Source organism: Stegostoma tigrinum, chromosome 34 (genome assembly GCF_030684315.1).
Source record: "Stegostoma tigrinum isolate sSteTig4 chromosome 34, sSteTig4.hap1, whole genome shotgun sequence".
In the NCBI taxonomy this organism is placed as follows: domain Eukaryota; kingdom Metazoa; phylum Chordata; class Chondrichthyes; order Orectolobiformes; family Stegostomatidae; genus Stegostoma; species Stegostoma tigrinum.
This window is the reverse complement of record NC_081387.1, coordinates 26,327,415-26,350,947: the sequence shown is the minus strand read 5'-3', so window position 1 is coordinate 26,350,947 and position 23,533 is coordinate 26,327,415. Positions and strand designations below refer to the sequence as shown.

The 23,533-nt window shown below is 46.3% G+C and overlaps 1 protein-coding gene across 7 annotated transcripts in view; it reads right to left on the bottom strand.

The window, feature by feature from the left end:
* Positions 1 to 23,533, bottom strand: part of mdc1 (mediator of DNA damage checkpoint 1) — a 50,186-nt gene continuing 26,653 nt past the window's right edge. For all 7 annotated transcript variants that reach the window (XM_048563803.1, XM_048563804.1, XM_048563805.1 and 4 more), the window contains 6 exons: positions 10,414 to 12,410; positions 5,024 to 5,203; positions 3,840 to 4,022; positions 2,615 to 2,740; positions 2,111 to 2,221; positions 1 to 730 (listed from right to left, as the gene is read on the bottom strand). In XM_048563803.1, the coding sequence (XP_048419760.1) occupies positions 497 to 730; positions 2,111 to 2,221; positions 2,615 to 2,740; positions 3,840 to 4,022; positions 5,024 to 5,203; positions 10,414 to 12,410 (2,831 nt within the window). In that variant the 3' untranslated portion in view covers positions 1 to 496. The remainder of the gene's footprint in view (positions 731 to 2,110; positions 2,222 to 2,614; positions 2,741 to 3,839; positions 4,023 to 5,023; positions 5,204 to 10,413; positions 12,411 to 23,533) is intronic.

The following is a 23,533-nucleotide window of genomic DNA, read 5'->3' as shown; positions in this document are numbered from 1 at the left end:
TTACAAAATACACAAAGCCTTTAATGTATCAAGCTTTCGCTACACTTAAATACAGGACACACACAGACCAGCAAGCCAGCAGCAGCAGGTTTTGTTTAAAGAAATAATTTTGTGGCACGGTGAGATCTGTACGCAATCTCCACAGTGGCAGAGTGACAGCTCCCTCTTTCTCTCTCTGGGACTAAACATTTACAGGCTGTAAGCTTTTGGTGAATAGCAATGTCTGTCACTGTGGGTACTAGTAAATACCTTACCAGTCAACTGAAATTCATTTCTCACAAAACACTCAAAAGACTTCTGCAAAAGTAGGGACAGCTACAAAAATTCCTGAGGTGTTTATCATTTGCAATTCCAGTCAGTGGTTAAAAACAATTCACCGAACGACTACTGGGAATGAAATCATTACATTAGGTTTCTTCATTTTTTTTAATATATATAAAATTACATTATGGATTTACAACTGCAATAAAATTTCTACATCTGGTTTTAAAACAAGTCAACGCTTTTTTTTCCTGCTATCAGTGGACTGTGCTGCTGCCAAACTCCTCTTTTCGGCGTTCCCCTCTAACTGATCAGTGACATCCAGGTCCAGCCGGTAACTCACCAAGTCCACCACCTGCTGCAGAATCCCAGTCAGGATGAATTCGGCATTGACAATAGGGACCTTGGCGTTCCGAGCAGGTTTGCACTTAGGCAGGTCGTCTGGGCATGAAATCACCAGGGTTTTCGCCTTTGGCATTTATGGAAAAAAAACCCACACAAAGTTTCAAATCACAATCACCACAGTCGATAAGTAATGCCATCCGACAACTGCTCGCGCTGCAGGATGCCCACCAAATTGATAAAAAGGACCTGCATTTATATAGTGCCTCAGGATGTTTTACAGCCAACTGGTTAGGGACAGCTAAGCTGACCACAAACACCTGACAGCAGACCAATTAAATCTCTCAAGGTGGTGACGAATGAAAAAGATAGATTTTGACTGGGATTCAGGGAAAATGTTTCCTGTGTTTGTGCGAATGATTTCCACACAAAAGTTTGTGCCTTTTGTTAAATTTGTTCATGGCATGAGAGGGTATCGTTAGCTTACCCAGCATTTGTTGCCTGTCGCCAACTGCCCCTTGAGGGGTGGGGGTGGTTTGTCTTCTTGAACCACTGCAGTCCATGTGCTGTGGGTTGACCCACAATGTCCCTCAGGGAGGGAATTCTCAGATTTTGACCCAGCAACACTAAAGGAACGACGATATATTTCCAAGTCAGGATGGTGAGTGACTTGGAAGGGAACTTGCAGGGGGTGATACTGACACACATCAGACTGAATGGCAGGACATCAGACAGCTCGATTGTCCTGTCATGTTGATATTTTATTTAACATGTTAAGAGCCGCTATGATGCATAACTGGGCCTTAAAACTGCACTTCCGGCCTAGAAATTCAAGATACCAAATGGCCTATTTTCTAATCTGTGTGTTTGAATGCACTAATCATAGGGAGGGTCCCATTTCACACAGGAGCAGGGCAGCTCAGCTCAGTGACCAACATCACAGGGACAGCTCGCTTTGTGCAAACTGGCCGCTGTATTTCCGACATCGCAACAGTGAAGGCACTTTAAGGGAATGGCTTTGTTAGTTGGAAAGCACTTTGAGAACTGCTGTCGTGTAACACAGGCTACCCGGCCTTCTGTATCTGTGCCAGAACAATTTCAACTCAAATTCCAACACAGGATCGGGCACAGCTCGCGTCACCCATCCTTAACTGCCCTTGCACTAAGTGACCTGCTCAGCCAGTTCAGTTGCCGTGGGTGTGGAGTCACACATAAGCCAGACCTGGAAAGGGCAGCAGATTTTTTTTTCCCTAAAGGGCGACTGATGATTGTTATTATGGATTTATCCCAGAGTGGATTCGATCCCATGCCCTCAGAGTCTCTCTGAACTATTACATGCCCTTCACTCAGGTCTGACAGCCCTGAAAATTACTACAGGCTGAAAACTATTTGGATTCGTGCACACACACACACAACACTCCTGTCAGCACAGGTCCTTCCTTGCCCTGCAGAGTTCTGGCAGCCACGCAGACAATAAGCAGTTAGTGGGCAGCAGGGCAAGTCTTACCTTGTAGACGCGCGGCATCTTGGGCAGCACGGTCGCTCCGCTGCACTGCACAATGCTCTCCATCTGGCTTGGCTCAGGGAGGACACCCGATGTCACGTGGACCCGGTAATCCTGTCAGGATTCGGATAAATACAAACAGACCCATCATCCCTTGGTCCCGCAAGGGAGGTGAACTCTTGTCACACAACATTACATTATCTGGATATTTATACCTTAAACCGCACCATTCCCCACACCTCATCGTGAGAAACCGGTATCAGCTTGGGTCCAGTGATCAGTCCAACCCTCACTTTAATAAATGGGCATGGATCACCGTTGGAACACTTACTAAAATAGAGTGAAACAAGACAGCAGCAAGGGTCGATTCAACAGGTCACCCACTGTCCAGGTCTGGAGTGCCTGGTCACCCTGTGGGCCTGTCCTTTCTGTTCCTTCCCCCCCCTCGCTTGCTCCCCTGCCCCGACACATGTTATCCTGCAGTGGAGAGAGAGAGATGTCACTAACCTGGAGAAGTGGCTGCTCCTTCGCTTTCTGCAGGGACTCAGCTAGCTTGAAGTTAAATTTCTTCTCCTGGTCACTGTCATCAACCAAGAATCCACTGGTGGACAGAAAGCAGCTGCTTTTGCCAGACTTTTTCCGGATTTGGTGAAGCAGGTGGTGGCGAGGGAGGCGTTTTAGGGGAGGGGAGAAGACCAAACAGTCCAAGAAATAAGAAAAACGAGTGAGATGAAACAAAACATAAGGAGCTATGCATAAAGAGGGACAACACAGGAACAAAAACGAGGAAGTGTCACCAAGACCATCTGGGGGTTTGGGAGCGCCATGCCCCCAGGGGGATGGGAACGAGGGAGCACCATGCCGCAGCTGGTGAATTTTACTGATGCTGTTGTTGGTTTTGATGTTTCAGGGAGAACTTCTTCTCCGAAACAATTATGAAATCTTTGACACCCATCTGAACAACAGCACGTTTAACATTACAGTCCCACTACTTAGCAGCATCTGCTTAGTTTTTTTTCTGTCGACTCTGGAGTGAGTTTAAGTCATGAGATTCAGACTCTGAGGTGACAGTGCCGCTTACTGAACCACTGCACCATTAGCAGAGGGCCTGAGGAGAAACGAGCTCAAGTTGGAGACTGAGCCAGGGTGGTGGCAGGAGGAAGATCTATTTTCCAATCTGTGCCGATCCAGTGCGGACGTGGCAGCAGATTTAACAGGATCGAACTCTGTTTCTAAATAGTTAGAAAGCTGAGCACAAGATGGATCAGCGATTTCATCACTGGTTGGGTCCAGCAATGGCGCTGGCAAAGTAGGGATGGAAGGGCATCACAGCCAGATCGAAGAGGTGGGCCCAGCAGTGAGAGTGTGACTCTGACGTTGGTGGGCCTGACATAGGCAGCAGCAAGGTGGTGGCTGAGGAGAATTAGCCCCATGGTGAAAGATGGCACCCGAGGAGTGGCGACTCCATTGTTGGTTGGGTTTGGTGTAGAAGGCAGCGAGGCGGGGGGTATATGCGTGTGTGCACACATCTGTGCCTAAGTGCGTGCGTGTTTACAGTGAATGACAGCACAGGCGTTATTGTTGAACCTAATCAGGACTGACAAACTCTTTATGCAATATCTTTTCCTTTTCTTATTCTTAAAACTAGCAGAGTGTAAAAGCTTTTCACTGCATTTTACTGCTTTTTACACTGCCTAATAGACGCAACAATAAAACCATTTATTCTGCTCACCTTTACCAGCCAGTCCGGGGTCACCACAGGGATCCCTCTGGCAACAGCACACAGGAACTTGACAGTACGCCGAATCCGGTCTGTGACCAAGTGTGTGCTGTCGTGCACCGACTCCACGACCTCACCCCCGAGCTGTTTAATCACCTTCACCCCGTTCTCATCGACCAGCCCTGTGAACATGACCTGACAAAGGGAGAGATACTGTCAGCAGGAGGTGCTGAGAATCCCTTTTAAAATAGAAGTTACCAATGAATGTGGGAAGGCTGCTTCTGGATATAAGCAGCTGCTGTGAAACAAAGGTGGGGGAAGGAAGGGAGATTGGCTCTGACCGACACTATCTTGTGTTCAAAGCTACAGTATCATCATTGTTGTGGAATGCAGCAAAGGTTGCTGTGGGAAACTAATTTAAGAAACTGATACATTTGTGGCTAATGAAAGCAAGAAAACGTCAGCATGGCACAGGGCATCCTAACAGGATCCAATGGAGCCTCACACTGTACTCTAACATTTACACATTAAAGGATGTTAGTGTATCAAATACATCTAGGGATACAGGAACGAGATGAGGAGAAATGTCTTCAACCAGAAAGTAGCGAGCCTGTGGAATTTTCTGCCACAGAAAACGGTCAGAGCCAAAACATTGAATGCTTTCAAAGAGCTACGTTTAAAGGGATCAAAGAACATGGGGAGAAAACAGAAACAGGGAACTGGGTTGGATGCTCAGCCATGATCACATTGAACGATGAGCCTCCTCGTGTTCCTACTTGTCTATGTTTGATGTTGCTAAAGTGCCTCAACAGTAACCTAACATGAGGCCCTGCAGTGTCATGTTATATCTAATAGTAACGCGTGAAAATACACTGGACTAGACCCCTGCAGTCCGCCCTAAAAACCCTGCATGTAATGTTAACTCGCAACATCCTGCACACTGTACCTCATTATTGTACACTGGCTCCTTCAGTATCCATGCTAGTTAATAGCGATGTGGCCCTACAGTCCCTCCCCACAGGCAGGCCAGGCAGCATTAGCCTCCCACACCTCCTTGGCCAAACAGCTTGTGGGAGCCCTCAACATGATCTGATGTGAAGAGGTAGGTGGTGGTTTGCTTTGACAGCAGGTCAAACTGACCTCCACACACACCAACAGAAATAGCCCCATGGATGCACCACCATGCTGCAACTCACCTTAGGAGGAGTGGCAGTTTCGAGGAGAGAGCCCGAGGACAGGCGGCCTGCTGTACGACGGGTTTTAACCTGTGGGGGGGAGCTGCTTTCCTTCTCACTCTCTGACGGACTAGCCCCCTGTGCATGTCGCTTACGCCCAGATGACAATGCTGTCTCCTGCGAAGAAGGCTGTGCACGTTCCTACAGAGAGAGGGAGCAGAGCAAGTGCTTTAGTGAGTTCCTGGGAGACAGGACCTAATTTTGAAAGGGAAGAGTAATGATTCTAATGATGATCTCTTCCTCCACCATCACCACCCTCCCACCCTCACCCACACCCCCGCCCACCTCTCGTGCTTAGTTTACACTCTCTGCTTTCCATAGCAAGAAAGTGCCTTTAAAAGACAATTCACTACTTTCCTTTTCAACCTTTAGCGTTATTTTTCACAATGGTTCTGTGAAGGCATTACCGTAATGGAGCTGGAAGATGAGAATGGCGACAAACATAGCCCAACTGAGAAGGAGGGACTTGCAAGGTAATGGGAAGAATCCTGAGAATGGCATGGGGGGGCGGGTAAGAGGGGTGGGCACAGACAATGGGCCAAATGGCCTCCTGATGTGATGCAATCAGAGGATGGGCACCAGCCAGGGCTCAAATTGGTTCCACTGTCACCTCTGAATCTCAGAGTTGAAACACTCCAGGTTTTGTGGCCGACTTTTTGGGACGGTACGGAGGAAGTGTTGCACGGTCAGAGTTCAGGTCTTTCACACGGGATACTTGGAGCAAGGGTTTTTCACTGACAGCTCGGAGACCCCACTGAGCAACAGCCAACATAGTAAAACATCTCCAGGCTTTCCATAGGACTGGCTATTAAACAATGACATCGAACCACATAAGGAAATGAGGAGAGATAACCATGGTCAAGGAGGTAGATTTTCAGGAGTGTCTCCACGGAAAAACGCAAAGCAGAAAGGTGAAGGTGATACAGCAGAGATCAACTGACTGAAGGTACAGCCACCGATGACTGAGCGTTTAAAATTGGGGCTGCTATAGGTGGTCAGAATTAGAGGGCACAGGTAACAGGGTGGGCAGTGGGACTGCAGGAGGTTACAGACAGAGGGACAGGTAAAGGGTCTGGATAAACATGGATAAAATTTTTATTTTAAAACACAAGGTATGGTTGACCTGAAGCTAATGTAGGCTAGTGAGCACAAATATGTATACGCTGGCTCCCACATTCACCTCGTTGCAGTCACTATATGTAGAACACAGAACAGTACAGTATACACCCTGTTGTGCTGAACTTTTAGCCTAATCCTACTGTCTATCTAAACTCCACCCCTACCTTATACTATCATCCATATGCCTATCTAAAAGCTGCTTAAATGTCCCTAACGAGGCCGACTCCACTACCCTCTCCGGCAATGCATTCCACGCTCCGACCAGTCTCTGAGTAAAGAACCTACCTCTGACGTCTCCCCTATATCTACCTCCACTCACTTTAAAACTATGCCTCAGAGAATAGTAAGGGAATGGAACGCTTTGCCTGCAACGGTAGTAGATTCGCCAACTTTAGGTACATTTAAGTCGTCATTGGATAAGCATATGGACGTACATGGAATAGTGTAGGTTAGATGGGCTCGAGATCGGTATGACAGGTCGGCACAACATCGAGGGCCGAAGGGCCTGTACTGTGCTGTAATGTTCTATGTTCTATGCCCCCTCGTAACAGTTACTTCCACCCGAGGAAAATGTCTCTGGCTGTCCACTATCTCTACCTCTGATCTTTTGGTACACCTCTATCAAGTCACTCCTCATCCTTCATCGTTCTAAACAGAAAAGCCCTAGCTCTCAACCTTTCCTCAGAAGACCTTCCCTCCAATCCAGGCAACATCCTGGTAAATCTCCTCTGCACATTTTCCAATGTTACCACATCTTTCCTGTAATGAGGCGACCAGAACTGGACATAATACTCCAGATGTGGCCAAACCAGCAATATATAGTAAGATTTACAAGCGACCTAAGGGACACCTTTTTCATGCAGAAGGTGGTGCATGTATGGAACGAACTGCCAGAGGAAATGGTAGAGACTGGTACAGTTGCAACATTTAAAAGACATTTGGATGGGCACATGAATAGGAAGGGTTGAGAGGGGTATGGGTCAAATGCTGGCAAGTGGGACTAGATTAAGTGAGGATATCTGGTCAGCATGAATGAGTTAGAGAAAGGGGTCTGTTTCCATTTCCTGAATTGCAGTCTCTATGCACCCCTGGACACTGTGGGCAATTTAGCATAGTCAAGCCACCGAACCTGTGCATCTTTGGACTGTGGGAGGAGAGTGGCATACCCAGAGGAAACCCAGGCAGACATAGAGAAAGTGTACAAACTCCACACAGACACAGTTACCCAAAGGTGGAATTGAAACAGTGTCCCTGACCCTCAACATTGAGCTACCATGCCACCTATGGCTGGATCACGGCCAATCTGATTACTCCACATTCTTATCTACCCCAGAAAACCTGTTAGCTTCGCTGCTTATGAAGAATCTAACCACATACAACTTACAAAGAGGTTTCTGCTCCCAATGGCTTTTCAGTAAGAGACTCAGAACCCTCAGTGAGAAAAAAGTGTTTCTTCTCATCTCTGTGGTACACAGAGTAACTGATGTTTAAACAGTGACCCCTACTTCCAGAGATAATGGAAACTGCAGATGCTGGAGAATCCAAGATAACAAAGTGTGGAGCTGGATGAACACAGCAGGCTAAGCAGCAGCTCTGGAGCACCTAAGATGCTGCTTGGCTTGCTGTGTTGATCCAGCTCCGCACTGTCACCCCTACTTTCAGGTTCGCCACAAGAAGAAACATCTTTGCACCCATCCAGTCAGGGCTCTAAAAAAAATTAAGTGCTATTGGCACGTACTCAAATACTGAAGTAGCAGGGGTACAGTGAAAAGTTTACTAAGTTGCCATTCTCCAGCGCATTTTTGGTGCAAAAACCCCAACTTAAAAAAAACAACCAAGGTACAAAACCAGAATTTAAAAAATAAACGATAGCTAAAATAAAAAAAAACAGCCAAGCAGAAGGGGGGGGGGGGGGGGGGGGGTGGGGGGAAATGCCCAGATCTGCAGATCTTATCTCCATATGGTGGTCTTAGGGTTCAATCAAGTCCCTTCTTACTCCTCTAAACCTATCAGGCAATTCCAGGTATTAGCCTAGTATACCTTTTTTGTAACTGTTGCCAATACCTTTACATCCTTTCTGAATTAAGGAGCCCAGTAATATACAAAATACTCCAGATGTGGCCTCAGCAATGCTCTCTGTCGAGTCACAGAGTCACGAGGTCTTATAACACAGGAAAAGACCCTTTGGTCTACTGAGTTTATGCCAGCTGAAAAACAATCACCTAACTATTCTAATCCTACCTTCCAGCACTTGGTCCTCAGCCTTGTATACCTTAGCATCACAAGCGTACATCTAAATACTACTGAAAATGATCACAGGAGCTTCTGCCTCTACCACCCTGATAGACAGTGAGCTCCAAATTCCCACCACCCTCTGGGTGAAAGACATTTTCCTCACATCTTATTGAAACCTCTTCCCCTTATCGTAAAACTGATGCCCCCTCAATGATTCCCCCCAGTGGAAAAGATTTCTTCCTGTCTACTCCATCTATAATTGAAACAAATCTCCCTGCTGTTGCATTCAATTCCTCTCAGGATAGACATCGACATTTATGAGCCCTCTAGATCACTTGCTGTATTCACCGAGCTGTCTTTTGTGATTTATGAACTAGAAGACCCAGATGGCTCTGTATCTCAGTTCTGCAGGCTGCGACCTGCTCCGTTTTACCACTAGTTACCAAAATGTATCATCAACCTGCTTCACTGGTTGGCATGAGCTACCAGGCCAAAGGTTAAACCAATAACCCAGTCCTGGCAATGTCTCTCCATCCACTCAGCCAAAATGAGGAGCTTTTTTTTAAAACAAGTTAGACTAAACTTAAACAGAAATGTGGGGAGACCACACAGAAATGACTGTACACAGTTCCAGAGTTTGTATGAAAGTGGAAAACCTCATAAGACAATTTACAATGATGATGGCAGATTGAAACAATCTCTCTGGAAAAAGAGAAGGCTGAGCAATAACCACATTCAAATGTTTTCAACATTATGAAAAGATTCAACAGGGTAGATGAAAAGAAGAACTGTTCATTCCCAGCAAATGTCAAGATTCGGAGCCACCGGTAAAAGATGTTCAATGATAAATTCAAGAGAAATATTTTCACGCACAAACAGTGATGGGACTGTAAAACTAAAACAGGAGATGTAGTGGACGGTACAGAGGTTATCTCAGAGCACAACAGAACCTTGATCAGATGGGGCAATGAGCTGAGGAGTGGTAGATGGAGTTTAATTTAGGTCAATGTGAGACGCTACATTTTGGAAAAGCAAACCAGGGCAGGTCTTATACACTTAATGGTAGGGTCCTAAGAGTGTTGCCAAATAAAGAGACCTTGGGGTGCACATTCGTTTCTTGAAAATGGAACCACAGATAGACAGGGAGGTGAAGGTGGCATTTGGCATCCATGCCTTCATTGATTATGAGAGCTGGAGTGTCATGTTGCAGCAGTACAGGATATTAGTTAGGCCACTTTTGGAATACTGTGTTCAATTCTGGTATCCCTGCTACAGAAAGACGTTGTCAGACGTGAAAGGGTACAAACAGATTTACAAGGATGTTGCCAGGGTTTGAGCTACAGGGAGAGGCTGAATAGCTGGGACTTTTCCTGCTGAGCGTTGGAGGGTGAGGGGTGACCTTACAGAGGTTTATAAAATCATGAGGGCCGTGGACAGGATAAATAGCCAAGGTCTTTACCCCAGTGTAAAGGGAGTCCAAAATTAGAGGGCATAAGTTGAATGTGAGAGGGGAAAGATTTAAAAAAGGGACCTGAGGGGTAACATTTTCACACAGAGGATGGTGCATCTATGGAATGAGCTGTTGGAGGAAGTGGTAGAGGCCGGTTCAATTACAACATTTAAAGGGCATCTGGATGGGTACACGAATATGATGCGTTGAGAGGAATATAGGAAAATGCTGGAAAATGGAACATAATCACATTGGGATGTCTGGTTGGCACGGATGAGTTGGACCAAAGGGCCTGTTTCCTTGCTGCATGACTTTATAGCTCACTACCACAAGAAATGGTCGAAATAAACTGTACAAACATATTTAAGGAGAAACTTTAAGATGAAGTATTTGAAGAAGAAAGGATTAGAAGGGTAAGTTGGTGAAGTTAGATGATGAATAGTCAGGGGGCAGCAGGGGCAGGCAGACGAGCTTCACTTTGAGCACATACACCATTGAACCAAGCAGCCTGCCTGTACGCTGCATATACAACATTGGAATTACTGACCTGCTTCCTCCTGCCTCTCCCCTTCAGTCCCTTTTGTGATGACTGATTGGTTTCGGGAGTGTTCCCCACACTGTCATCCTGAATTGTCACCTCTCCCCCAGCTCTCCTCCTGCCTCTGCCCGCTGGCCGCTCCTGTGACGAACCATCAGTTTGGGAAGTATCCAACACACTCTCACTCTGAATCGGTGCTGCCACAGATCGTCTCCTGCCTCTGCCCCCTGGGTGCTGCTGTGATGCCCCATGGGTTTGGGAAGCCTCCTCCACACTCTCAGCCTGCTTTGATGGGGAGGTGCCAGCTTTCCTCCTGCCTCTGCTTGCAAGCTGTTGCTGTGACGTACCATCAGTCTGGGACATCTCCTCCACACTCTCAGCCTGCTTTGAAGATGAGGTGCGAGCTCTCCTCCTGCTTCTGCCTGCAGGCTGTAGCTGTTGCTGTGATGTACCATCAGTCTGGGGCATCTCCACATTGTCAGCCTGCTTTGTGGGTGAGGTGCCAGCTCTCCTCCTGCCTCTTCCTGTAGGCTGTTGCTGTGATGTACCATCAGTCTGGGATGTCTCCTCCACACTCCCAGCCTGTCCCAGTGCAGACCCAGCTCTCCTTCTGCCTCTGCCCGCTGGCCGCTCCTGTGATGAACCATCAGTTTGGGAAGCGTCCAACACACACTCACCCTGAATTGGTGCTGCCACAGTTCGCCTCCTGCATCTGCCCGCTGGGTGCTGCTGTGATGTACCATCGGTTTGAAGAAGCCCCTCTACACTCTCACTGCGTCCCAGCGTAGACCCCGATCTCTTCCGGCCTCTGCCTCCTGGGTGCTGCTGTGATGCACCACTGGTTTGGGCAGCCTCCTCCACACTCCCAGCCTGCTTTGCAGGGGAGGTGCCAGCTCGCCTCCTGCATCTTCCTGATGCCTGCTGCTGTGGTGAACCATCGGTCTTGCCAGACTCCTCCACACTCCTGGTCTGACCCAGTGCAGACCCAGTTCTCCTTCTGGGTCTCCCTGATGCCTGCTGCTGTGATGCCCCATCAGTTCGGGGAGTTTCTTCCGTGCTTCCAGCCTGTTGATCGATTGCTGCCAGAGACTTCTGCTTAGTTCTGCAGCCTCTAACAGGGGCCTGACAACTTGCCCCCTCTCCCTCCCCCTCCTCTGGATGGCCTCGATTGTCATCCGTGATGGATGCAGAGGTGGACTTGAGCCTGCCCCTACCTCTTCTTGGCCCTGCCTGTACCCTATCCACTGGCAAGGCAGCTTCCTCAGAGCCTGGCTCTGGGTCTTCCCTGTGCTGACATTGCTGGGAGTCCCCGGTCTTTGCAGATCGATGTTTCCGCTGTCTGTCCCTGGGAATGGTTGAGTCCTCTGCTTCCGCCTCAGTCTCTCTCTGGCTGCTCAGCAGAATTGGAGCTGGACTGGGGTTTGGGTTTAAGCTGCTTTTGCTGCACTCCCCAGTGTCTGGACTTGCTGTCTGCCCCCTGATCATTAACAGCGAATGTTCACTCTCTTGCATCAGTGCTGTGTCGCCCAAGACCTCTCGCTTCCCCATGTCCTCACTGGCTGCACTGCACTGCTGCTCTACCAAAGCCGCGGAGCTCCTCTCCTCATTCATTTGCTGCTTGTGACCTCCCTTTCCACCTTCAGGGCTCTGTGGCTGCTCTGGTACTGCCTGAGGGCCCAGGCCGCTCCCCTCTTCCAACAGGCTCTGTCTTTTTATCCCTGGAGGATTGTCAGGCAGGTCTCGCACAGTCGAAGCTGGACAATCCACAGTGGGTACAATAGGCACAGTGTCTTCTGTTTCTTCAGGTTCTCCGCCGTGGTCCACCTCTGCGGGCTGGTTCTGAAAGAAGAAGGGCTGGGTTTCCTCCTCAGCCCACTGATTATTCTCAGGTATTCCCTCACTGGGCTCTGAGCAAGGCGAAACTGTAACAGGACGTTCAATAGCAGCATCTGCCACAAGTGGCTGCGTAGTCTCTTCCTCTGTATCACTCACTGTCACAGCACCCCCTATGGAGGAACAAAGGAGGTATGAGAGTTTCGCTCTAAAACACATGTTAAAGCCAAGGACATCCTCACTTGCTTCCAGAGTCCTGCCCACTCTAAGGTCCTTACAGCAGTCAGCCAGGATCACTGAGTGACATTCTCTCCGCAGGATCGGAAGGTCAGGGGTGCAAATGCTGTGCTAGCATTTCCAAATGGTTTGCTCAACCATTTAAGATTCAACCATATTGCTGTGCGTCTGGAGTCACATAAAGGCCAGACCAGGTAAGGATGGCAGATTTCTCTCCCTAAAGAAAATTAATCAACCCCTGACCGATTTTTAAGACAAAGATAATTTCACACAGTCACCAATGCTCAGAATAGATTTTTATTCCAATGTATTTAATTGACTTAATCTAAATTCCTCAGCTGTCAGCATTGGATTTGAACTTACATCAGCCGATTCCCTCTGACAAGAAAAAACACTACCCCAACCAGGAGAAAGCAGCTCGCTCTACTGGAACTCCATCCACCACTGTTATAGAGTGGCAGCAGTGTGTACTATCCACAACAGGCGCTTCTGAAATTCAAGATAAAGTGTGGGGCTGAATGAACACAGCAGGCCAAGCAGCATCTTAGAGGAGCACAAAAGCTGATGTTTCGGACCTAGACCAAGCAAATACACAGGAAACCACTGTCTGCCAGTTACCCTCCAAGCCACTCACCTTCTTAACTTGAAAACATATTGCAGTTTCTTCATTGCCACAGGTTCAAAAACCTGGAATTCCCTCCCTAACAGACTGTGGATGGCCCCACACCTCAGGGACTGCAGTGGTTCCAGAAGGCAGCTACAGAATCACAATTGTTACAACACATTCACCCCGTTGTGCCCTGAGCAATTAACCTTAATGTCAATCTCCTGCTTTTACTCTGGAACTTTGCACATTTGTCCTATTTACATAACCGGCAAGGCTGGTGTGAACAACCAAAACAGAAAATCCTTCGCCCTCACGTACCATCGCGCCAACCTCCGGATCCAACGCATCATTCTCCGACACTTCTGCCATCTGCAATCCGACCCCACCACCAAAGACATTTTTCCCTCCCTGCTCGTTTGCTCTGCAGAGGGTCCGCTCTCTCCGTGACTCCCTTGTCTGCTCCACACTCCCACCAGCCCCATCACTTTTCCCTGCAACCGCAGGAAGAGCTACACCTTGAGGAGATTGCAGAGCTTTTGGCTTTGATCTTTATGTCGTCATTGTCTACAGGAATAGTGCCAGAAGACTGGAGGATAGCAAATGTTGTCCCCTGTTCAAGAAGAGGAGGAGAGACAACCCTGGAATTATAGACCAGTGAGCCTTACTTCAGTTGTGGGTAAAGTGTTTTAAAGGATTAAGAGATAGGATTTATAATCATCTAGAAAGGAATAGTTTGATTAGGGATAGTCAACACGGTTTTGTGAAGGGTAGGTCGTGCCTCACAAACCTTACTGAGTTCTTTGAGAAGGTGACAGAGGGACATAGACAAGCTGCAGAGCTGGGCTGAGAGGTGGCAAATGGAGTTTAATGCAGAAAAGTGTCAGGTGATTCACTTTGGAAGGAGTGACTGGAATCCAGAGTACTGGGCTAATGGTATGATTCTTGGTAGTGTGGATGAGCAGAGAGATCTCGGTATCCATGTGCGTAGATCCCGGAAAGTTGCCACCCGGGTTGATAGGGTTGTTAAGGCGGCCTACGGCATGTTAGGTTTTATTGGTAGAGGGATTGAGTTTCTGAGCCATTAGGCCATGTTGCAGCTGTACAAAACTGTGGTGCGGCCACACTTGGAGTACTGCATACAGTTCTGGTCGCTGCATTGTAGGAAGGATGTGGAAGCATCGGAAAGGGTGAAGATGAGATTTATCAGGATGTTGCCTGGTATGGAGGGAAGGTCTTATGAGGAAAGGCTGAGGGACTTGAGGCTGTTTTTGTTAGAGAGAAGGTGGTTGAGAGGTGACCTAATAGAGACATACAAGATGGTCAGAGAGTGGACAGTGAGAGCCTTTTTCCTCGAATGGTGATGGCTAGCACGAGGGGACATAGCTTTAAATTGAGGGGTGATAGATACAGGACAGATGTCAGAGGTAGGTTCTTTACTCAGAGTTGTAAGGGCGTGGCATGCCCTGCCTGCGACAGTAGTAGACTCGCCAAATTTAACGGCATTTAAATGGTCATTGGATAAACATATGGATGACAATGGAATAGTGTAGGTTAGATGGGCTTCAGATTGGTTTCACAGGTCAGTGCAACATTGAGGGCCGAAGGGCCTGTATTGCGCTGTAATGTTTTATGTTCCCACACCTCCACCCACCCCCGCCACCTCACCCAGGCCCCAAGAAATCCTTCCACATCAGACAGATGCTCATCTGCACATCAGCAAATGTGGTATATTGTATCCACTGTTCCCGTTGTGGCCTCCTCTACATCAGGGCAACCAAGCAGAGGCTTGGGGGCCACTTGGTGGAACACCTACGCTCAGTTTACAACAAACAACTGCACCTCCCAATCGCGAACCATTTCAACTCCCCCTCCCACTCCTTGGACAACATGTCCATCCTGGGCCTCCTGGAGTGCCACGATGATGCCACCCGAAGGTTGCAGGAACAGCATCTCATATTTCGCTTGGGGAAACCTGCAGCCCAATGGTATCAATGTGGACTTCACAAGCTTCAAAATCTCCCCTCCCCCAACCACATCCCTAAACCAACCCAGCTCGTCCCTGCCTCCCTAACCTTCCTCCCACCTATGCACTCCTCTCACAAGCCCCACCCCTATCTCCTACCTGCTAGCCTCATTCTGCCTCCTTGACCTGTCCGTCCTTCCTGGACCAACACATCTCCTCCCTAACTCCCCATCTATACTCACCTTTAATGGCTCCATTACCCCCTCTTTGGCTTGTCTGTCTCCTCTCCACCTATCTTCTCCTTTATCCATTTTCTAACCACCTCCCCCTCTCTAACTATTTATTTCAGAATCCCCTTTCTCCCCCCAGCCCCATTTCTGAAGAAGGGTCTAGACCTGAAATGTCAGCTTTTCTGCTCTTCTGATGCTGTGTTCATCCAGCTCAACACCTTGTTATCTCAGATTTTCCAGCATTGGCAGCTCCTATCTCTGTATGAATGCCTCGATTAAACTGGTTCCACCACATCTCCATGCAGCACATTCCAGTCTGACCTGCAGTGTCAAGAATTTTTTTTTTCTTCACCTCACACTTCTTTTGCAAACTACTTTAGAATTGTGCCCTCTGATTCTCACCTTTTCTTCCCAGTGCCTTCTTGAGGGAAATTAAGGAGGACAACGAATGCTTTCCAGTCAATGATACCAACATCCAGTAAACAGATGAAAAATGAATTACCACATTACGTCTGTGGATCCAGTTTGAACAATCCATAGGGAGGTGATGGCCTAGGGGTAGTATTGGTGGACTGTTAATCCAGAGACCCAGATAATGTTCTGGAGACTTGGGTTCAAATCCTGCCACGGCAGATGGTGGAATTTGAATTCAATAAATATCGGGAAACAAGAATCTAATGATGACAATGAATCCATTGTTGATTGCCAGGAAAAACCCATCTGGTTCACTCATGTCCCTTAGGGAAGGAAACTGCCATCCTTACGGACCAAATACTGAACTACAGGAGCAACCATCTCAATACCCACAAATGAAGCTGCATTAGAACATTATTCCAACGAGCCACCCCACACTGCAGCACAGAGGAACTACGCAGAGCAGAGGAAAATCACCTGTACAGCGTATTCAAAAAGAATGGGTACCCTATGAACACAGTCCGCCGACTCCTCCTCAGCAATAAACCCAAACAAACAGACAAAACGGGCTCAGAAACCAGAACCACTCTCCCCTACATCAAAGACATTTCCGAAATGACTGCCAGACTGCTCGGACCTCTTGGCATCAGGGTAGCCCACAAACTCACCAACACACTAAAACAGCAGCTAAATGAACTTAAAAGACCCTATACAGACAACAAGCAAAACGAACGTCATCTACAAAATACCTTACAAGAACTGTGACAAACACTACATTGGACAAACTGGCAGAAAGCTAGCCACCAGGATACACGAACATCAACTAGCCACAAAACGACATGACCCACTATCACTAGTATCCTTACATACAGATGAGGAAGGACACCACTTTGATTGGGACAACACATCCATCCTAGGACAAGCCAAACAGAGACACGCACGAGAATTCCTAGAAGCATGGCATTCCAACCGGAACTCCATCAACAAACACATTGGCTCCAAATCAATCTACCATCCCCTGAGAAAAAGAACAGGAAATGACATCACCAACGCAGGAAATGACATCACCAACCCAAGGAAACCTAAACAGATAAATAGAAAGCGGGACATAACACCAGGGCTTCGTCAGAGGCTCACTGATGATGTTACCTAGAATGGTGATGAAACGTCTGAAAACTAACCTTCCAGCTCAGCGAGCAAACTCACATCCAGATCCTTACCTGGTCTGGCCTACATGTGACTCCACAGCTATGTGGCTAACTTTTATCTGCCCTCTGGGCAATTAGGGATGGGCAATAAATGATACCAGGCCAGTGATGCCCTCATCCCGTGAATGCAATAAAAAAGTTTATGATCTTATCCATTTCCAACACATTCCCTGAGCACATATCCAGACTGGCATTCCCACTGCAGTACTGACAAGAGTGCTGCTATATCCGAAGCACTGTTTTTCAGAAGAGTTACTAAACCAAGACCCTCTCAGATGGACATAAAAAAATCCATGGCACAATTTCGAAGATTATCACTTAAAAACCAGATGATTTCATTGCTGTTTGTGGGAGCTTTCTGTGTATAAATTAGCTGCTGCATTTTCCTGCTATGGAGAAACAGGGCTGCACTTCAAAGGGATTTCAATGACTGTGAAGCACTTTGTGACACTCCATAAGGAAAATACTACACAGTCATCTAGGAAAGCATTAAGCAATAACTGGCAGAGAGAAACTGCACCAAACTTCCTCAGAAGATCCCCTAACCTCTATTTAACATTGGGATATGGAAATATCAAATTTCCTAAAAATCCCTGCGCAGAAATTGCAATGCAATCATTTATACCCTACATGATCAGGAACTGATGCTCACTACTACATGCTACAGATTTGATCACACTCAGTGATAGAAAACCATAGCGTGCTCTGTCACAAGAACATAACCGTTCCATTTAGGGTGGAAGATGGATCTAATTCTCTCGCTTACTCTCGGCATTTCCAGGCTGACTCCCATGATTAAAACCAGTGGTAAAATGGCTCTGGAAAATTAATATACAAGTCTTTGAAAACAATGCAGAACTGCATTGAACTTTATCACTATTGCCCAACCACGGAATCTCTCTTAGTGAAGATATTTCTCCTCACCTCAGTCTTAAAGGCTGGGATTATTTGGGACTCAGAATGAGAAACATGTAAAATTACAAAGGGCATTGATAAGATAGAACCAGGGAGGTTGTTTCTCCTAGAACTAGGGGACATAGCCTCAAAATAAGGGGAAGAGCAGATTTAGGACTGAGTTGAGGAGGACTTCTTCACCCAAAGGGGTGTGAATTAGTGGAGTTCCCTGCCCAGTGAAGCAGTTGAGGACACCTTGTTGAATGTTTTTAAGGCAAAGATGGATAGATTTTTTTTAAACAGTAAAGGAATTAAGGGTTATGGTGAGTGGACAGGTAAGTGGGGCTGAGTCCACCAGAAAATCAGCCATATCCTTATTGAATGGCACAGCAAGCTCAACGGGAGAGATGGTCTGCACCTGCTCCTATTTAGAGTCATAGAGGTATACAGCATGGAAACAGTTCAACTCGTCCGTGCCGACCAGATATCCTAAATGAATCTCGTCCCATTTGCCAGCATTTGGCCTATATCCATCTAAACACTTCCAATTCATATCCCCATCCAGATGCCTTTTAAAGGTTGTAATTGTACCAGCCTCCACCACTTGCTCTGGCAGCTTGTTTCAGACACATTCCACCCTCTGCATGAAAAAGGTTGCTCCTTAGGCTCCTTTTAAATATTTCCTCTCTCACATTAAACCTATGCTGTCTAATTTCAGACTCCCACCTTCACCCCCCCTCAGTTTACCCTGACTTTATAAACCTCAACAGATTTGCACCTCAGCCTCCAACGCTCCAGGGAAAATAGTCCCAGTTTATTCAGCCCCTCCCTATCACTCAAACCGTCTAACCCTGGCAACACCATGTAATTTTTTTCTGAACTGTTTGAAGTTTCACAACATCCTTTCTATGGCTGGGAGAGCAGAATTGCTCGTAATATTCCAATAGTCGCAACATGACATCCCTACTACTAAACTCAATGCACTAACCAAAAAAAAAAAAGGGAAGCATTAATGCACTCTTCACTATCCTATCACCTGTGACTCCACTTTCAAGGAACTACGAACCTGTATTCCAAGATCTCTCTGTTCAGGAGCTCACCCCAGGATCTTACCATTAAGTGTAAAAGTCCTGCCCTTTCCAAAATGCTGCACCTCACATTTGTCTAACTAAACTCTATCTGCCACTCTGCAATTGCTAAAGTATTAATCCAGAAATGCAGCTAATGTTATGGGGTATCTCGTTTGAATCCCATCATGGCAGATGGTGGAATCTGAATTCAATCAATTAAGAATCTTGAATTAAAAATCTACTGATCACCATGAAATCACTGTCGATTGTTGGAAAAACCCATCTGGTACACTGATGTCCTTCAGGGAGGGAAGTCTCACCTGGTCTGGGCTACATGTGATTCCAGACCCACAGCAATGTGGCTAACACTAAACTGTCAGCTGATTTGGCCTAGCAGGCCGTTCAGTTATACCAATTGCTACGAAGTTTCGAAGAAATGAAGCTGGAGTGATCACCTGGCATTGATCTAGGCACAGGAAAGGACAACAGCGGAACAACACTGTTGACCCTGCAAAGTCCTTCTCACTAACATCTGGGGGCCAGTGCCAAAACTGGGAGAGCTGTCTCAGAGACCAGTCAAATAACAGCCTGACACTGTCTGTAAGTAATGATTCTGTGAGTATGACTATGTCCCAGACACCCCACGATCACCATTCTTGGATATGTCCTGCCCCACTGGCAGGGTAGAGCCAGCAGAGATGGTGGCACAGCGAGATACAATCAGGATGGAGTTGTTCTGGGAGTCCTTAAATTGACTCCAGACTCCATGGAGTCTCATGGATTCAGGTTAAACATGAGCAAGGAAACCTCCTGCTGACTGCCACATACTCCCCTCCCTCAGCTTATGAATTGGTACTCCGCCATGTTAAACAACACTTGGAGGAAGCACCGAGGATGGCAAGGGCACAAAACATACTCTGGGTGGGGGATTTCAATGTCCACCACCAAGAGTGGTTCAGCAGCAGTACTACAGATCGAACTGGTCGCGTCCCAAAGTACAAGTCTGCTAGACTGTGTCTGCAACAGGTGGTGAGGCAGCCGCCAAGAAGGAAGAACATACTTGACCTCATCTTTACCAATCCTCCAGCTGCAGCTGCACCTGTCCAGGACAGTATTGATAAGACTGATCATCATACAGTCCTTGTGGAGACGCAGTCTCGCCTTCGTGTTGTGTGGCACTATCACCACACTAAATAGGACAGACTTCACACTGATCTAGCAAATCAAGACTTGCTAACCAGTCTACCATGAGAAACCTTGTTGAACACCTTACTGAAGTCTATATAGATCACGTCCACTGCTCTACCCTCATCGATCCTGAGATTTTTTGAAGAAGTACCAATCAAGTTAGTGAGACATGATTTCCCATGCACAAGGCCATGTTGACTATCCCTAATCAGTTTCTGCCTTTCCAAATACATGTAAATCCTGTCCCTCAGGATTTCCTCCAACAATATGCCCACCACCATTAGGCTCACTGGTCCAATAGCTCCCTGGTTTTTCCCTACCAATTTTCTTAAAAGGTGGCACAACATTAGCTGACCTCCAGTCTTCCAGCACCTCACCTGTGGCCATCAATGATACAAATATCTCAGCAAGGGGCCGAGCTATCTCTTCCTCAGCTTCTCACACAGTTCTAGGCTACAGCTTATCAGGTCCCAGGAATTTATCCACCTTTATGCATTTTAAGATGTCCAGCATCACCTCCTCTGCAATATGGGCATTTTTCAAGATGTCACTATTTATTGCCCCATGTTCTCTATCTTCCATATCTTTCTCCACAGCAAACACTGATGCAAAATACTCATTTAGTATCTTTCCCCATTCTCCTGCAGTTCCACACATAGGGTGGCCTTGCTAATCTTTAAGAGGCCCTATTCTCTCCCAAGTTACCCTTTTGTCTTTTATGTATTTGTAGAATCCCTATATTCTCTTTACCCTATTAGGCAAAGCTATCACGTCTCCTTTTTATTCTCTTGATTTCCCTCTTAAGTACACTCCTACTGCCTTTATACTCTTCTAGGGATTCACTGCCGTCTATACCCGACACATGCTTCCTGCTTATTAACCAAAACCCTCAATTTCTCCAAGTCATCCAGCATTCCCTACACCTTCCAGCCTTGCTCTTCACCCTGACAAGAACATACTGTCACTGGACTCTGCTTATTTCATTTTTGAAGGCTTCCCATTTTCCAGCCATCTCTTTACCTGCAAATATCTGTGCCCCCTCCAACCCCTGACCCCACGAAATCAACTTCTGAAAGTTCTTGCCTAATACCGTCAAAACTGGCTTTCCTCCAATTTAGAACTAATTTTTGGATCTGGTCTATCTTTTTCCATCAATATTTTAAAACTAGTAGAATTATGGTCACTGGCCCCAAAGTGCTGCCCCACTGACACCTCAGTCACCTGCCCTGTCTCATTTCCTACTTATATTTCCCCTGGTTCTACAGTCACCAGTCAAGGGAAATATTCTATTGACATCAACACAAAGAATTTTGTTCAGTTTCCTAAATTGCAAGAGACTAGAGTGCTAAAAAGAAAACCTCATTGCTGCCAAACACTTTGAGATGTTTCACGGCCCCTGCTTTTCTTAAATGCAAGTCTTGCTTTTTTTAAAAAAAATTTCCGGTGTGTATTTTGCCTTAATGGTCAACGTAGATATGGCAAGCTTAAGGGGCTGTTCTTGCGCTGTATTGTTCAGTGTTCTACATCATTTGTTTTTCACTGCTAATACTAATTAAACCAGAAAAAAGAGCAGTTCCCTTCCTTCCTGCCTCCAGGTGGTGCTGTTGAGTACAACGTCTCATCAAGCTTCACAACAGAAATGCATACAGTAACAAGACAAAAGAAGTGACCGGCCATATTGAGTCAAACAAATTTGAGATCAAACACAAGCAAATGTGCAAGATTCGCTAAAATTATTTAATCTTTGAATAAGACCACTTCAATGCAATAATAAAAAGGGATTGTAGATGACTAAAGGCAGGCCACAAAAGATGATATAATTTGAAGGTACATATTATTCAAACTCAGTCTTGCACTGCCGCCCAGGAATTTTCTGCCAAAAATTAGTCATCATTGATGTTGAGAACTTGGCCTTGGACAAGGAGGGGAGGAACTTCGGGGCTATGCTCCACAGCATAGGTCAATAGGAAACCAGGCAACACTCAAACTCATGAGAAGTCTCAATAAGACTCAACGGGAGGAAACATTTCCTCTGGTATAGGCTGTTCTGTCACAGGAGATCAATTCAAAGAGCTCAGCGAAAAGACCATGGCTGGAAGGTGATGAGTTAGTTCACGACCACTTTCTCAACAGAGGATCAATAAATGCTGGCCTAGCCAGACAAGTGTAGATCCCTCTGTAACCTATGAGGAGACATATTTTAAATAAAAACATGGACAGTTGCAATAATCTGGAATGCAACACCTGATAAAACAGACAAAGCTAATCTGGGAGATAACTGAATAGCTATTCAAAAAGGATAAATTTGTCAGGAAACTGGGGTAGGCAGTCAAGGGAACTAAAGTGGAACTAACTGGACCAGTACTTTTTGAGAAAGTAGCATTGGAAACAAAGGGCCAAATAGCCTCCTTATACACTATCATTTTACAATTGCTCCTTCCAAAAAACGTTTTCTTTTCAGCACTGATAGGTGGTGAGCTGGATTTAAAAAAGATGCTACCCTTTTTTTTATAAGTTGGAGATTTCTGAATAATTCAGCTTGCATAAATAGATTGTGACAGAAATTAACCAGGGTAGCAGTCATTGGGACAGGGTGGGCTTCAGCCTGGCAGCTTTGGAGGGATGCATGAGGAAAATTAAAGTTAGCAAGGGGCTCCTGTTCTCCATTTGCTAGCAGCAAGTGATGCTGAAAATATGGAAACAGGGAGAATAGGAACAGGGGTTGGGCATCAATATGATCATAGCTGATTACCCAATTGAGTAATAAAAACAGAAATTGCTGGAGAAACTCAGCAAGTCTGTCAACATCAGTGAGAAAGCAGAACCAAAGTTTCAGGTCCAGTGATTTTGCTCCTCTACGCAAATCTTCTCACTACAAATGGCAGCATACAATTTGCCTTGTTCACTCCCTGCTGCACCTGCAGTGTTGACTTTCAAAGACTGGCTACAAGGACACGCAGGTCTCATTGCACCACCCCCTTCCCAATCTATTACCTCCCAATTTTTGCTACCAAAGTGAATAATTTCACATTTATCCACATCATTACATTTAATTCCCTCAGTTAAGTCATTAATATATTATGAATAGCAGGGATCGAAACACTGATTCCTGAAGTATCCAATGGTCACTGGTTACACTTAGAAAGTGACCTGTTAATTTTGACCATTTCCTGTCTGCCAGCCAGTTTCATTGCTGCACAGACTGTCTATTATATTTGCCTGCTGGACAAATAGCTACGAGTGAAAACTAATTCACAAACTGAAAGGTGTCATGAACGAAGAACACAAGTTATTTTCTTTGCTCTGAAATGGAAGTTGATAGAATAGCATTATAAAATGGTTACAACTCAGGAAGTGACCATTCAGTCCTTTTGTCAGTGCTGGTGCTGTGCAAAAGCTATTCAACCAGTCCCACTTGCCCATCTTTCTCTTCAAATAATTATCCAGTTCCCTTTTACTTGGAAATGAATGCAAAGCACTGCAGA